Genomic DNA, 16585 nt, shown 5'->3' on the forward strand with positions numbered 1-16585 from the left:
TTTCCTGGAGTCTATAAAATATAAATAAATAGCAAAGTACCACCACCATATCGCTAATGATAAACTATTGTAATTTGTGTCAGAGCAATGCTATTCATTCTGTTGTTTGCCGTTGTACCAAATGGCTGTTAATGAACGTAAGTGTGTGGGACTTGGAAGTATGGAAGGTGAAATCTGTTGAAACACGCTATTGTTTAAGATTAGTTCGTTGATGTAACAATAAGATGGGTCTTGTTAAATAAAGTTAAAAGTTAGTTATAATTATACTTTATTATAAAATGTGCGTGCTTGTGTGTGTACGTACACATATATATATACATACATATGTATATATTATATATACACCCATCTCAGAAAAATATAACTCGCAAAGATGTTTGTGCTTGTCCTGCCACGACGACAAGTGTTCACTGATACTGTGCGTGTGGATGTGTATATATATATATATATATATATATATATATATATACACACACACACACACGATTCCTTAAACAAGTGTAAAATATCAATTTCATATTTACGAAAGAGGAACTGTGAGTGTAATATATTTATGTATGTATATATGCATACACACATATTCAAGATCAGATCCTCGAACAAGTTTCGTTCCACGAAATAATTCCACCAGAATCACTTTTAAACGTTTTGATCGCAGGAATTTGCCTTTATAGCAGCAAGTTGTTGCATACATTTGTTAGTTATATGTTTGTATATTTCTACCGTGTATGTATAATGTGTAATATATATATATATATATATATATATATATATGCTGTACAAACTGTTGATTATGAATCGAGCTTGAAGCATTTGTAACTATTTTACATTTAAAATCATGACCGTTATTATTGCCTTTGTTATAAGAGCGCAACGGACTGGTTTGCTGTTTGACGTCTTTTCGGAACAAATGTTACTAAATATAAGCTAAAAATACACAGTTTATATTTATGATGATTAATCTTGTGTATTTTATGAACTAATTGGGCCCTAATGGATCCCTAATTTAGTTATGTAGTCTGTTTTGTTAATATGAAAAACGGTTTTTGAAGACAGATTTTTTTTTTTTTACTTTATTAGAGGTGAAATGTTCGAATATTTTTGTAAGAATTTTACATTTTATATATATTAATTATAGTGGGGTAGACCGGTTTATGGGATTTTTCGGATTTGTGTATTTCTACAAACGATATATATATATAATAGGAGGTATGTGGAAATTTTGGGTGGTCATTATATTTTTCTCGTGACGTTAGGTTTACCTATTTACTAAAAATAATTGTGACTAGGCAAGATAAATGTGCAAGAGGTGGGAAATGGTGATTGTTCGAGTCAAACATGTCCGTCTAAATTACCAAAGCATCGTTATAATTTAAGAACGAGTGCTTGTGGGCTAATAATTTCATCAAGCTAATTGGAAACCTGTTAAATTGATTCCTGAATATTGCTGCTAGTTAATAACTCTAAGAACTAAAATATAAAAATTCTCTGGGGTCGAATTCGAAATCGGAATATAAAATCAGGGCGAAATATCGGTATCACCATTGCTTCACTGATCAATCGATTTGGACGAGTTTGCAACTTGGGTGTTTCGATTCTCTGTCGTTTTTCTCATCAGTTTTACTTTATTATGATGATTAATAATGTATCGATTTCTTCTGAGACCCACAATAAACAAAGTTGGCCTTAGATTTATCTCAATGCACGCTTGACAGCTTATCTATATCTACCCAGAGTGGATGGAAGGCTAAGTCGATTTTCTTTTCTGTGCGATTTTAGACCAGAACGAAACTTTAAAAATATTAAGCATTTTGTTACATAAGCTCGACGGCGTCCTTACCGTTTCTAACCATTTCTTTATACACAGAAGTCTGAGAATCTTTACTCAGAGCTGAGGCATTTTGACAAAAAAAAAAAAACTACATCAAAGTGATCCAAAGTAGAAGTCGAAATTGGTTAATGGAATTTTTCTTTCTTTCTTTCTTTTTTTTTTTTCTTGGTTATAAATTATGTCAACCCTTCTATGACTATCATAACAAAACTGAGTTTGTGTTTTTTTACATTGAGACAAAGCCACGAATTAAAGATTTGAAGGGTAAAGTTAAATATTTTATAGGGCATCATGTGAAACCTCGTTTTCACGTTTCTGCCTTGTATTACAGTATTTACAAGGGAGTATTTGTAATTTGATGTTGAACAATAATCTCAAAGCTTCAATCCTAATTCCTGAAGCACTTTTTTTTTCTCCGATTTTCTCACCAATGAGTATGTACTTCGGCAAAATAACCGTACATACTTATGTACACACACACACGTTCAAGGAAAATGCACGCCTCTCTTACATGCGTGTACAGTGTCGTTTCAAATTTGCCAGTTAACCATATAACTAATGTTGATTGCATGAAATATTTATGCATGAGGAAGTAATCTGGATTTAAAATAATTGTATATAATATATATATATATATATATATATATATATATACACACACACACGGCTGTCAAATTCCTTTCGTGAGGTATTAGTTAACTTTTAGGCCATGGTAGAAGACGGTATCTAACTTAAAAACTCGTGGTTGTGAAGTGAATTTCTTGACTGTAGAGTTATGCTAAACCCAGGTGCATGTAGTCTGTTAATGATTGGCCCCAAAGGAAAGAAAAGTAAAATATTTTTAGAATTTAAGCTCAGAATATAAAGGAATAATGCTAATGTAATGCATTTAGTCTGATATTTTACTGGTCATGCCATTTAAATTGACATGCATTTCCCTCTATAATATTTTCTAACGATCGTAGGGCGACCTGCTGTGCTTGAGGAGACCTATTGAGTCAAGTACATGAACATCAAAATAAAAATCAAATGGAAATTGTAGTTGTGATACCCGTGTCGGTGACGCGTAAAAAACACTATCCGAACGTGGCCGATGCCAGCCTCCTCTGGCCCCTATGCCGGTGGCACGTAAAAAGCACACTTCACTCACGGAGTGGTTGACTTTAGGAAGGGCAGCCAGCTGTAGAAACACTGCCAGATCAGACTGGAGCCTGGAGCAGCCTTCTGGCTTCCCAGACCCTGGTCGAACCGTCCAACTCATGCTAGCATGGAAAACAGACGTTAAACGATGATGATGATAATGATGATTGTAAATTTTGTGTCACCATCATTCCAGCAGTGTTTTGTTTCCAGTCTTCCAGTAGAATATGTCTAGTCTTGGGGAAATATCACCTTAGGAAACTGGTGAGAGTTAGTCACAGGAAGGTCATCCTGTCTGAGAAAATCAACCACAGCAAATTCTGTCCAACCAATGCAAGCATGGAAAAGTAGAAGTTAAAATGATAATGAGCCTAGGCATGCAACCAGAAATTTGACGAGAAAAGATTAGTCAATCAAACAACTCTCATATTTTATTTAATCAACTTTGGAGGGATGATCGACAAAGTTGACTGAGACAGAATTTGAACTTGGATTCTGAACAACCAAAAAGAAATACTGCAAGGCATTTTCACTGTTTTGAGTGTTAGTCCACTGACCTAACATAGAATCAGTTTTATATCCACAAGACTAGGTGAAGTACCAATTGTTTCTGCTTCACTGGAACAAGCGTATAAATATATCTAATAGATCATACTAAACATCAATGCTATCTTATACTTGTTTCAGCCATTAAGCTGTGCCCATGCTGGAGCACCACCTTGAATTTTAGTTGAATGAATCAATTGCAGTACTTCATTTTTTATAAGCTTGGCACTTTTACCATCTGCTAAGTTATGGAAGCACATACACACCAACACTGGTTTCAAGTGATGGAGGGGGACAGACAAAGACACATGCTAGGGACTTCTTTCAGTTTTTTTCAACCAAGTTCACTCACATGGCCTTGGTTGGCCCAAAGTGCCACATAATGGAACTGAACCTGGAACCATGTAGTTGGGAAGCAAACTTCTTACCATACATCCATACCTGTTCATCTTTGGTCTTTATATATATGTGTGTGTATCGTTAGCTCCTACTCGCATTTTTTTCTCTCCTTGTTTTTTTCTGTGTATCTTTCTGTCGAAGAGCGTAGGCTCGAAACGTAACAGACTTTTTCTATTTCTATTCCTGAGCGCTATACTAATACATTTGTTTGTTTGTACTCCACCTGCCTTCGTCTTTTGTTTATTTTCATAAACTTTCCCGTTTTATATATATATATATATAGTTAATCCAAACAAGAAAACACAAAAAAACACAACAACGTGAGGACGTGGAACAAATATAGTATTATTGGACGCTCAGGAGAGAAGGGAAGAAGGAGGGTTTAACATTTCGAGCGGAGCTCTTCGTCGGAAACATAGGAGAAGGGAAGACAGGGGGACAAAAATCGCCAACGGTACACACGAGGTCCTCATTTAACGTCCGCTTTCCATGCTAGCATGGGTTGGATGATTTGACTGAGGACTAGTGAACCAGATGGCTGCACCAGGCTCCAATCTTGTTCTGGCTGAGTATCTACAGCTGGATGCCCTTCCTGATGCCAACTACTCCGAGAGTGTAGTGGGTGCTTTTATGTGCCACTGGCACGAGGGCCAGTCAGGCAGTACTGGCAACGGCTACACTCAAATGGTGTTTTTTATGTGCCTCCTGCACAGGAGCCAGTCCAGCGGCACTGGCAATGACCTCGCTCGAATGTTTTTTCACGTGCCACCGGCACAAGTGTCGGTGAGGCGATGCTGGTAACGATCACGCTCGAATGGTGCTTTTTACATGCCACCAGCACGGAAGCCAGTTAGCTGCTCTGGCAACGATGACACTCAGAGGGCGTTGTTAGTGCTCCACTAGCACAGATGCCAGTCATCGAATTTGATTTCGATTTCACTTGCCTCAACAGGTCTTCACGAGCAGAGTTTAGTGTCCAATGAAGGAAAGGGCTGGTTACACCCCTGGCATAGACCACAAGGTTATGGACTCATTTGGCTTGCTGGGTCTTCTCAAGCACAGCATATTTCCATAAGTCTCGGTCACTAGTCATTGCCTCAGTGAGGCCTAATGTTCGAAGGTCATGCTTCACCACTTCGTCCCAGGCCTTCTTGGGTCTACCTCTTCCACAGGTTCCCTCAACTGCTAGGGTGTGGCACTTTTTCACACAGCTTTCCTCATCCTGTCTTGCACACTACATCTGATGCTTCTTAGGTCCAATTTTTCTCCCTAGATACTTACACTCTGTCAAGTATGCACACTGACATTACGCATCCATTGGATCATACGGGTTTCACTCCTTGCGAGCTTACGCATGTCTTCAGCAGTCACGGCCCATGTTTCACTGCCATTCAGCATGGCTGTTTGTACACATGCATCATACAGTCTACCTTTTACTCTGAGCGAGAGGCCCTTTGTCACCAGCAGAGGTAGGAGCTCTCTGAACTTTGCCCAGGCTATTCTTATTCTAGCAGCTACACTTTCAGAGCATTCACTCCTGCTACTGACTTGGTCACCTAGTTGACGGAAGCTATCAACTACTACTAGTTTTTCTCCCTGGAATGTGACAGAAGTTGTTCTCTGCACATTTTCAGTGTTTGTTGCTCCTGAGCATCTGCCACATACAAAACTATCTTCCCAGTTAGCCTTTCTTTGATATTGCTGCACCTCTTGTGTGTCCATAGCTTGCACTGGGTACATCTTACAGGGTTTCTACCTATGCCTTTTCTACAGATCAAGCAGGGCCATCTACCTGAAGGGATTTGTGGTTTGCCTGCCTTCCTACTTATTAGGACTATGGTTTTAGCTAGGTTGACTCTAAGGCCCTTCAATTCTAATCATTGCTTCCACACCTGAAACTGCTTGAGTTCTGATACATTCCATCTTCTGTCTTTTATTTGTTATATATACTTATATACACACATGCACACTATAAGAAAGAATAAGAGTAATTGTGGTATCACATTATACCCTGGTAACAAATTATGCAAAAAGAATTTCAGGAGAAACAATATCCTGAAATACTAAATATCTGCAATAGGGATGTAAGCAGAAGATGGGGGTGCTTATTTCTTGTGGATTTTGCACTCACATATTCTTTTACCTGTTTCAGTCATTTGACTGCGACCATGCCACGGTACCGCCATTGGTCAAACAAATTGGCCCCAGGACTTTTCCTTTGTGAGTTTAGTACTTATTCTATCTATCTCTTTTGCCGAGCTGCTAAGTTACAAGGATGCAAACAAACCAACATCAGTTGTCAAACAATGGTGGGGGGGACAAACACAGACACACAAATAAATACATACATACATACATACATATATATATATATATATATATATGCACATTTCAGTTTCTGCCTGCCAAATCCATTTACAAGACTTTAGTCGACCTGAGTCTATAATAGGTGCCCAATGTGCTATGCGGTAGGACTGAACCCAGAACCATGTGGTTGGGAAGCAAGCTTACCACACAGCCACTCCTGCGCCTATATATATAGGCATATGCGTGGGGTAGGTTGCAGAGGCATTTTACTGTGGCATGAAAATGAAAACCTTTGAATCTCATCATTTCAGTTTCAGTCTAACTGCACAGCACCAAGTCTTTCATATGTGTGTTCTTTGAATATGCGTAAGTGTTGACATCTCACAGATTCACTTGAAACTGAGACATGTTTACATTTAACAACAATATTGTGGTTGATTGCTCTCCACCTTCAAAAGGCTTGTGGATTAACTCTCTTGCTTGAAAAACTAGTGTAAGCATTCAACCAGCATTAAAATTTTTCCTCAAATATGCCCTAACCAATTCTTGTTACCAAGTGAAATCAAAATCAAATTTGATGACTGGCATCCGTGCTAGTGGAGCACTAAGAGTACCATCCGAGTGTGCTCGTTGCCAGAGCAACAAGCTGGCCTCCGTGCTGATGGCATGTAAAAAGCACTATTCGAGCATGATCGTTACCTGCGTCGCCTTACTGGCACTTGTGCTGGTGGCATACAAAAGAACATTTGAGCGAGGTCATTGCCAGTGCTGCTGGACTGGCTCCTGTGCAGGTGGCACATAAAAAGCACCATTTGAGTGGCCGTTGCCAGTACCGCCTGACTGGCCCTCATGCTGGTGGCACATAAAAACACCCACTACACTCTTGGAGTGGTTGGCATTAGGAAGGGCATCCAGCTGTAGAAACTCTGCCAGATCAGATTGGAGTTTGGTGCAGCTATCTAGTTCGCCAGACCTCAGTCAAATCGTCCAACCCATACAAGCATGGAAAGCAGGCGTTAAACGATGATGATGATTGCAAAACCCTTTAAACTAGTGTGTGTGTGTGTACATATACGTACAAGAGTTAAGGAATGGAGTTGATTAGATCTGGGCTACATATGTTTCGTAACGAGCAAAACCTCGGAAGTGGTAAATATCCAGGCTAGCTGTATACCGTAGGCTACTTGAGGTACTTGTTAACATGTGGAAGACTCAACAAGAATGTGTGTTGATATATGTGTTCACACATAAATATATATTTATTTCTTTATTACCCATATGGGGGCTAAACATAGAGGGGACAGACAAGGACAAAGTAATTAAGTCGATTACATCAACCCCAGTGCGTAACTGGTACTTATTTAATCGAGCCTGAAAGGATGAAAGGCAAAGTGGAGTTTGAACTCAGAAACGTGACGGCAGATGAAATACCACCCAGCTTGCCGCCCTTGCATGCATATATTAACACACCAATGTTTAAAAATAGCTTCCTAGCTTATTGTTTAATTCTAGGCCAACTTGCATTCAAGCTTTATATTTTTTTTTTTTTTAAAGATAGTGTATTCTGGTCCTAGGACTGAATTTTCTAGTGTCCTCCTTTAAAGACGGAAGGCTCTTGTTTTAGGGACATTTAGTTGCTATTTCTAGCAATCTGAGTGCGCATATAAAAATTTCCTTATTACTGTTATATAAAAAAAAATTATTTATTTGTTAATTCAGATGGCTTTCTGGGCTCTTTTTTAGTTTGGTGAAATAATGGGGTAAAGTTTAATAGATTTGATGTGGTTTGTAATTTTATAGAGAGTAATAAATAATTTTTGGTTCTATGGAATGTGATTTTTAAATAGCCCATGAGTAAAAGACAGTCAGAGTAGAAGAAAGTGTCAGTGGCATGGATTTGTTGAAGGTGGACTTGCCAGGAAGTGACCCACACTCTGGGTTTCATGTCCTTCCCCTGTGCCACATATAGAATGAAACATGCAGGATCCAGTTATGAAGCTGCAACAGATTGCTGTTGATTTGGTTATGGTTTTTGAGTGATGCCTTCTGTAGCATGTCCATGCACAGCCTGCTTGTCTCCTATTGGGATCTTTGGGAGATGGTCACACTTAGTCTGGCTCCTCATCCTTGACCTTGCTGCCAAGTGTGTCCCTACCAAAAGTTTAGAACTCCTAATGGCATTGCTCTCAGTGTCATTGGTCCATACAAGCCCCTCTGGTAAATTTTGGTACTTTCACCCTAAAAAAAATCTGAGGTTTTTTTTTTTTTTTTATCTTAGTGAAAATCGTGCAAGTGAAAGTAACAAATAATACTGCCCCTTCACCACATCAAGCAGCAGCCATCAGAGGGGAGCCTATGAACCCTATTGTTTTTATGTGCAATTCTGGAAATTTCATTGCAGTGGCTAAGTCAGAACTACGAGAGTCCAGTAGTTGTACTTATTTAATACTAGCAGTATCGCCTGGCGTTGCTCGGGTTTCTTTCGACCCTTTAGAATTGGAATTTTTGAAAAGTAAAAATTTTGCATTATGTAGCTTGTTATTCTCTTTAAGTGAACATTTTTCTGGTTGAAATACACCGAAAAATGGCGACACAGCAGTAAAAAAATTGTAAAAAAATTGGGATTTTCATAGAAAAAAAGCACCTTTTCGATGTAAATAACTTTTGGTGTTAACATGGTCCGATTTGAATTTTATCTTCTACGGAAGGAAGAGCAAACTTTCTATCATACTCTCAATTTTGGTCAACTTGCACCGCAGGGTCTCGGACGAAATAGTGTTAGTTGAAGGCTACCAAACTGGTGCAGAGGTTTCTACTGCATGGATTGATACTTGAAATCTATAACCCAATTTTTAGCTATTTGTCCTTTTGTTTATGCTGTGTTAATGGAGAGAGAGAAAGAGACATGTCATTGTTCTGGCTATAGGAAACAACCTAATTATGTCATAATAATAGCTCTTTTACAGCACTTCCTTTATTCAAACAATGACCACTTCAGTGCTGTAGTTGTGTTAAATTCCTCAGAGCTGTACCATATTTACTCCGTTTTTAGTATTTTCAACCGAAGGGAAAAGTATTTTTAAGTAATCTAAGGACTTCTAAGTATGATTTTAGTGGACATTTAAGAATTTTATCATTTTGTTCAATGGTGCTCCTCTCTCTAATTCTTTCATATATTATTGACTTGACCTATATATATATTTTTTTTTTTTTTTGTCCTTCTGGCATTGGTTTGGATGAAGCATTATTTGGAGTGGGATTTTAGTTTGAAGTTCTTCCTGCCACCAACCCTTACTTGTATTCACAACACTGACCAGCTGGCAGAATCATTCGCACGCTGGGCAAATTGCTGTTAAGCATTTTGTCCATCCTTATAGTCTGAGGTCACCTTTGTCTTCCCTCTTTTCAGTGGGGGTCAATGTAATCGACTCTCTCCCTCCTCTGAAACTGCTGGCCTTGTGCCAAAATTTGGAACCAATATCATTACCATTTTGCTCAAACAAAGACAAGCATATAAATGCACATACACACAAAAGAGGTGTCTTGCAGTTCCCATCCACTAAATCCCTTCATATACAATTGTTTGACCCAGAGCTATAATAGCCAAAATGCTACACAGTGGGATTGAGCCCTAAAACTACATGATTGCCAAGCAAACTTCTTAACCACAAACCCATGTAAAATGTATTTTATAATTGTATTTTTTTTTTTGTAGCAGTTAATTCCTTATTCAAACATCAAGAAATTGTTCTTCAGATTGTTTGTTTGTTTTTCTTTTCACTGTAGGTCGTAATATTGAGAATGGAGAGTGCCAGCCAAATCAAGAGCATACTCCTCCAAGTGCCCTTTTGACCCCAGATTCTTCACCCAGTAGTAGTATTGCCTCATATGAAAAGCCTGATCTGTACACCATTGATCCTGGGAACCCCACAAACACAGAAAATGGCAATACCCACAATCCATTGCTATTGCTCAAGTCACCTTCAAACAAGCCTTCCAGGAAAAAAAAAGGCCGTACAAAAAAGCGCCGAGTTGTTTCAACACATCGAAATTCATTGTCACCTAAGCAAAAGCCAAAAACATCGACCCGGCAAAAGTAAGTGTTTTTTGGTTGTTTGTTGTTGTTTCAGCCATTGGATTGTGACCATGCTGGGGTACCACCATGAAGTGTTTCTAATTGAACAGATTGACTCTAGTGTTTATTTTTGCTTAAGTCTGGTATCTATTGGCCTTTTTTTGCCAAACTAATTTATGGAAATGTAAACAAACCAACATTGGTTTAGAAGACACTTGTCCAAGGTGCTGTGCTGTGAGACTGAACCCAAAACCATGTGGTTGCAGAGTAAGTTTCTTGACCACACAGCCATTCCTGCACCTGTTTGTGTTGCAAATATTCTGTCTGCTTTTTGATACTTCAAGGAAAAATCTTAAAATGAACTTTTCTTTTCTCTCCTTTGCACATTTGTAATCATCCAATTATGTTACAGACTTCTGTATGCTTGCCCTGCAAGAAACAGCAGCCAGACCTCCATGGGGATCATATACCTCACCACCACTGTCTCAAAAAGTGAAGGATGCATTCATCATCATCATTTAACATCCGTTGTCCGTGCTGGCATAGGTTAGACAGTTTGACTGGGCTGGCATGCAGGAAGGCTGCACCAGACTCCAGTTTGATTTGGCATGGTTTTCTATGGCTGGATTCCCTTCATAAAACCAGCTACTCCAGAGTGTAATGGGTGCTTTTATGTGCCACCTGCACAGGTGTCAATTTGTGTGACACCGGTATCTTCCACAACTGCAATTTTGCTAAGTTTGATGAGTCTTCTTCTCAAGCACAATATAATGCCAAAGACCTTGGTCATTACCTTCATGAGGCCCATCACTCAAAAGGAACTCATCCACCTTGCTTCCATGAGGCCCATTGAGCCTGTCCTGTAAGCTAAACTATAACCAGTTAAAGGTTGTGTAAGAAGCACCTGTGCTGGTACCACATATACAGCACTCAGTCCACTCTATAAAGTGGTTTGATTTAGGAAGGGCATCCAGCCATAGAAACCATGCCAAAATAGACTTTTGGAGCCTGGTGGAGCTCTCCTACTGGCCAGCTCTGGTCAAACTGTCCAACCCAAGACAGCATAGAAAATGAATGTTAAATGACAGAGATGATGTGTATATCAGCTGGTGCTTTGTTGTACTCAAGAAGACCCATCTTCCACAGCAGAAGTGTGAAGGGCACCCCCACCCCCTAGTGAAGCAGGTTGGCCTGCAAGAGTCATGTGTCAGTGCCATGTTAAAAGCACCTAGCACTCACTGTAAAGTGGTTGGCGTTATGAAGGGCATCCAACCATAGAAACCTAGACCAGCGCTCCAACTTGCCAGTTCTGATCAACCCATCCAACCCATGCCAGCATGGAAAATGGATGTTAATCCTTTAGCATTCAGATTCCTTTGTCAAATGTAATAGCTGTTTATTCACATTTTATAAAATCAATCCTGTATTCTCATAGCTTCAAGGTTTATTTTTAGAATCATGTTGCAGGGTAAGTGTCAGAGGCTAGATTTGGCCACCTGGAGATAAAACCAGTAGAATATTTGGGCCAAGCATGGCTGTTTTAAATGCTAAAAGGTTAAAGAATGATGATGGTGTGGATGTTTGCCAGACATTGCTCTTTATGAATTAACAATGTATTTGTGCAGTGACAATAAAGGTAACCACAGTAGAGCTGTTTTTGTTTAGTTTCAAATGAACCCTAACCAAGCAGGCTGACAATCAAAACCTTCCATCCATACCTATCTCCTATAATCAATATACCCAAAGATACAGTAGAATATCTAATCCTTTGTATTGTCTTCTGTTTTTCTAAAATGTAAAGGTGGGTGTGGCTTGATGTGATTTTAGCTGCTATTTCTAGCAATCAAATGATCGTACTGAGTCAAAACTAATATTGTAAGGGGTTGCTTAGTTAAGTTGATTACCACATGATATATAGTAACAATTTCTGTAGCAACATTGCATTATTTTTATCTTGATTTATTTCAGTCTGGATCACATTAACTCTTTTGTTACCAAACTAGCTCTGGCTCTGAGTAGAAATGTCTTGTTTTCATGAGTTTTGAATTAAAATCTTCCACCAAACCTTAGTTACAATTTATGTTCCTAATACTAGGTTTCGTTTTTGGATTTGGTTTGCAAGATTCTTTATGTGAGTTTGTGTGTTGAAGCATATTCTGTTGTGTCTGGGGAGAGTCATTTTCTTTTCGTGCCTTATAATATAACACACTCACCAGTAAAATTAAAATTTTTTTCTTATTTTTATTTTCCTAAAATTTTCGTTGTGTCTTGCAACCTTTTCAATAGTTTTGACTCTCTTAGTGATGGTGGGTGGTCTTCCTCTCTGTGACATGGTGGGGCAGAATTTACTAACATCAGAGTCAAAACTATTGAAAAGGTTGCAAGACGCAACGAAAATTTTAGGAAAATAAAAATAAGGAATAAGTGCAAATTTTACCAGTGAGTGTGTTACATTATAAGACACAAAAAGAAAATGACTCTCTCCAGACACAATAGGATAACTAGGTTATTATACTAAATTCTTTGTTATATTTAAAATAATTGAAAGAAACACAGAGCATCTCAAAATAAATACAGTAACGAAAGGAGTAATAACAAAAGTAGATTAAACAGATTGCAGTATAGTGGCTGTTCATTTTAATTTGCCATCTTCAGCAGCTGATTTATTGAGTTAGTAAGATCCCTTTCATCTGAAGCTTTGTGTAAGTGGTGACATGTGGCTTAGGGATTAAGGTGTTGGGGTCCTCATTGTATGATTGTGGTTTCAATTCCTGCACTAGCTGATACGTTGTGCTCTTGAAGAAAACCCTTCATTTCATGTTGCTCCAGTCCACTCACCTAGCAAAAATGAGTAACCCTGCAATGGATCAGCATCCCGTCCAGGGGTAATGTATATGCCACAGAAACTGGGACATTGGCCCTATGAACCTGTATAGAGAAGAAGCTCTGTGCAAGTTGGCATGTATGACTAGATCTGCCTCAAAAATAGCAATTCCTTTGGTATTTCCTGCCTGGTTAAGTCGTCATCATCATCATAATTTAGACCTGCTTTTCCATGTTTGCATAGGTTGGATGGTTTATTGAGGCTGATTTTCTACGGCTGGATGCCCTTCCTGTTGCCAGCTCTGACTTTCCAAGCAAGCTAGTATTTCCTTGCAGCCAGATGTGTTTTTCATAGACTAAGACAAACACTGCCTGTTTGATGTTCATTTACAACCATCACATGATGTCATTGACCAGATCCAAATCTACTCGCAAAGCTGAGGCTATGGTAAAATACACTTGCCTAGGGTACTACGCAGTGGGACTGAACCCTGTACCACAAGGTTACAAAGCAGCTAACTTAACCACATAGCCACTCCTGCACTTATATGCATCCTTACGTATACATGCACTTACACACACACAAATCAGTGTATGGATATATATGTATATATATATATTATCATCATCGTTTAACATCTGTTTTCCATGCTAGCATGGGTTGGATGGTTTGACCGGGGTCTGGGAAGCCAGGAGGCTGCACCAAGCACCAGTCTGATCTGGCAGTGTTTCTACAACTAGATACCCTTCCTAACGCTAACCACTCAGTGAGTGTAGTGGGTGCTTTTTACATGCCACTGGCACAGGTGGCAAGGGAGGTTGGCAACGGCCACGATCGGTTGGTGCTTCTGTTATTCCCTGCATCACTGTCTGTTTTATTTCAATCTCCTCTCACATTGATAACATTGTTCCTCCCATCATACTTTCACTTCTCTCACCATTTCAACCACAGCTCAGTTCCTGCCATCACCACTTCTGTTTCCCCTCTTCAGATTGTGGAGAGTCTCTTCAGCTTTGCAAGATAAGGTAGACTTCACTAGTGCTGGACCTATAGATCATCATCATCATCATCATCATTTAATGTCCATTTTCCATGCTGTCATGGGTTGGACTGTTTGACAAGAGCTGACTAGGCGGAGGGCTGCACCTGGCTCCAGTCATCTGTTTGGCGTGGTTTCTAAACACCAACCCACTGGTGATGACAAAGGAATTCTTTCTATATACTAATGAACACCCACTGTGGAGGATAGAAGCAACCCCAGTGGTGAGGCATATATGTAGAATGGATGATATGATCCACATGTTGTGTTTGACCTGTGTTTCCATGTGCACTTGGGGCAAAGTGCATAGCTGCATTTCATCTGTCTTTACATTCTAGGTTCAAATTCCACCAAGGTTGACTTTGCCTTTCGTCCATTCAGGATCAATAAAATAAGTATGGGTGGAACATAGGGTTCAATATAATCAACTGGCCTTGTGCCAGAAATTGAAATCAAACACTGTAAGCTGCATATATATTATCTTAAAATACTGTATTTAGTGCTAAAATCTCAGATTTGTTCCCATGTAGAACTGAATGGGTTGTAGTTACATTAACTATAGACAGTTCATCACCGTTTAACGTCCACTTTCCATGCTGGCATGGCTTGGGCAGTTTGACTGATGACTGGCAAGCCTGTAGGCTGTACCAGGCTCCAATCTGTTCTGGCAAGGTTTTTACAGCTGGATGCCCTTCCTAACAATAACCACTCCAAGAGTGTAGTGGGTGCTTTCACATGCCACCAGCAAGAGGGCTAGTCAGGCAACGACCACGCTCAAATGGTGTTTTTACGTGTCACATGCGCAGGAGCCAGTCCAACGGCACTGGCAACGCCCTTACTCGAATGTTGTGAGGCCTAATGTCTGATGGTCATGCTTCACCACCTCATCCCAGGTCTTCCTGGGTCTACCTCTTCCACAGTTTCCCTCAACCGCTAGGGTGTTACACTTTTTCACACAGCTATCCTCATCCATTTGCACCACATGATCATACCAGCGCAGTCGCCTCTCTTGCACACCACATCTGATGTTTCTTAGTTCCAACTTTTCTCTCAAGGCACTTACACTCTGTTGAGTATGTACACGGATGTTACACATCCAGCGTTCCTTGTAAGCTTACGTGTGTCCTCGGCAGTTACAGCCCATGTTTCACTGTCATGTAGCATGGCTACCTTTTACTCTGAGCGAGAGGCCCTTTGTCACCAGCAGAGGTAGGAGCTCTCTGAACTTTGCCCAGGCTATTCTTATTCTAGCAGCTACACTTTCAGAGCATCCACCCCTGCTACTGATTTGGTCACCTAGTTGATGGAAGCTATCAACTACTTCTAGTTTTTCTCCCTGGAATGTGGCAGAAGTTGTTCTCTGCACATTTTCAGTGGTTATTGCTCCTGAGCATCTGCCACATACAAAAATTATCTTCCTAGTTATCCTTCCTCTGATATTGCTGCACCCCTTGTGTGTCCATAGCTTGCACTGGGTACATCTTATAGAGTTTCTACTACGCCTTTTCTACAGATCAAGCATGGCTATCTACCTGAAAGGATTTGTAGTTTGTCTGCCTTCCTACTTATTAGGACTTTGGTTTTAGCTAGGTTGACTCTAAGGCCCATCAATTCTAATCCTTGTTTCCACGCCTGAAACTTCTCTAGTTCAGCAATTAGAGCAAGGTCATCAAGCATAGAGGAGCTCCTAGGGGGCATCCTGTCTTGAACTCCTGTTATTGCCTGGAGGACTATGATAAATAGGAGGAGGCTGGGGACTGAACCTTGGTGGACCTCTACCCAGAATTCTTCACTGTACTCGTTGCCAACCCTCACTTTACTGACAGCGTCCCTGTGCAGGCTCGCACAGCTCTCACTAACCATTCATCTATCCCTAGTTTCCTCATTGACCATCAGATAAGGGATCGGGAGACCCTGTCAAAGAAAGCCAAGTACAGAGGTTTATCTTTGGCTAGGTATTTCTCCTGCAGCTGTCTTACCAGAAATGTAGCATCAGTGGTGCTTTTCCCTGGCATGATCCCGAACTGCATGTCATCTAAACTGACTCTCTCCCTCTCCGTGACTTTCATTACCTGATCCAACAACTTGATATATCTGTAATTATTTGTGTCTAATGTGTCACCTTTACCTTTGTAGCAGTTGACTATAGTGCTGCTACACCAGTCATTGGGTATGACTCCTTCATATATCACCTGGTTAACTATACGAGTGACTAGGCTATAGCCAACACCGCCAGATATTTTGAGCATCTCTGCAGTGATTCCTGATGGGCCAGGGGCTTTCCCTGTCTTCATACTCTTAATGCCTCTAAGCATGCTAACAGTTCTGCCATCTCACTGCCTTAATGTAAGAAATATAAACCATCTAGTGAACCCAGATGCTGTTCACTCGAAGTTTTTTTTTTTTTTTTTCTTCTTAATACCT

At 39.9% G+C, this 16585-nt stretch overlaps 1 protein-coding gene across 1 annotated transcript in view; it reads left to right on the plus strand.

Moving 5' to 3' along the window:
• LOC115216802 (N-lysine methyltransferase KMT5A-A-like) overlaps nucleotides 1-16585 on the plus strand; it is a 28146-nt gene that overhangs the window by 2943 nt on the left and 8618 nt on the right. The window contains exon 2 of the mRNA XM_029786385.2: nucleotides 10010-10319. Within this exon, the coding sequence (XP_029642245.1) occupies nucleotides 10010-10319 (310 nt within the window). The remainder of the gene's footprint in view (nucleotides 1-10009; nucleotides 10320-16585) is intronic.

Source organism: Octopus sinensis, linkage group LG1 (genome assembly GCF_006345805.1).
Source record: "Octopus sinensis linkage group LG1, ASM634580v1, whole genome shotgun sequence".
Classification (NCBI taxonomy): Eukaryota; Metazoa; Mollusca; class Cephalopoda; order Octopoda; family Octopodidae; genus Octopus; species Octopus sinensis.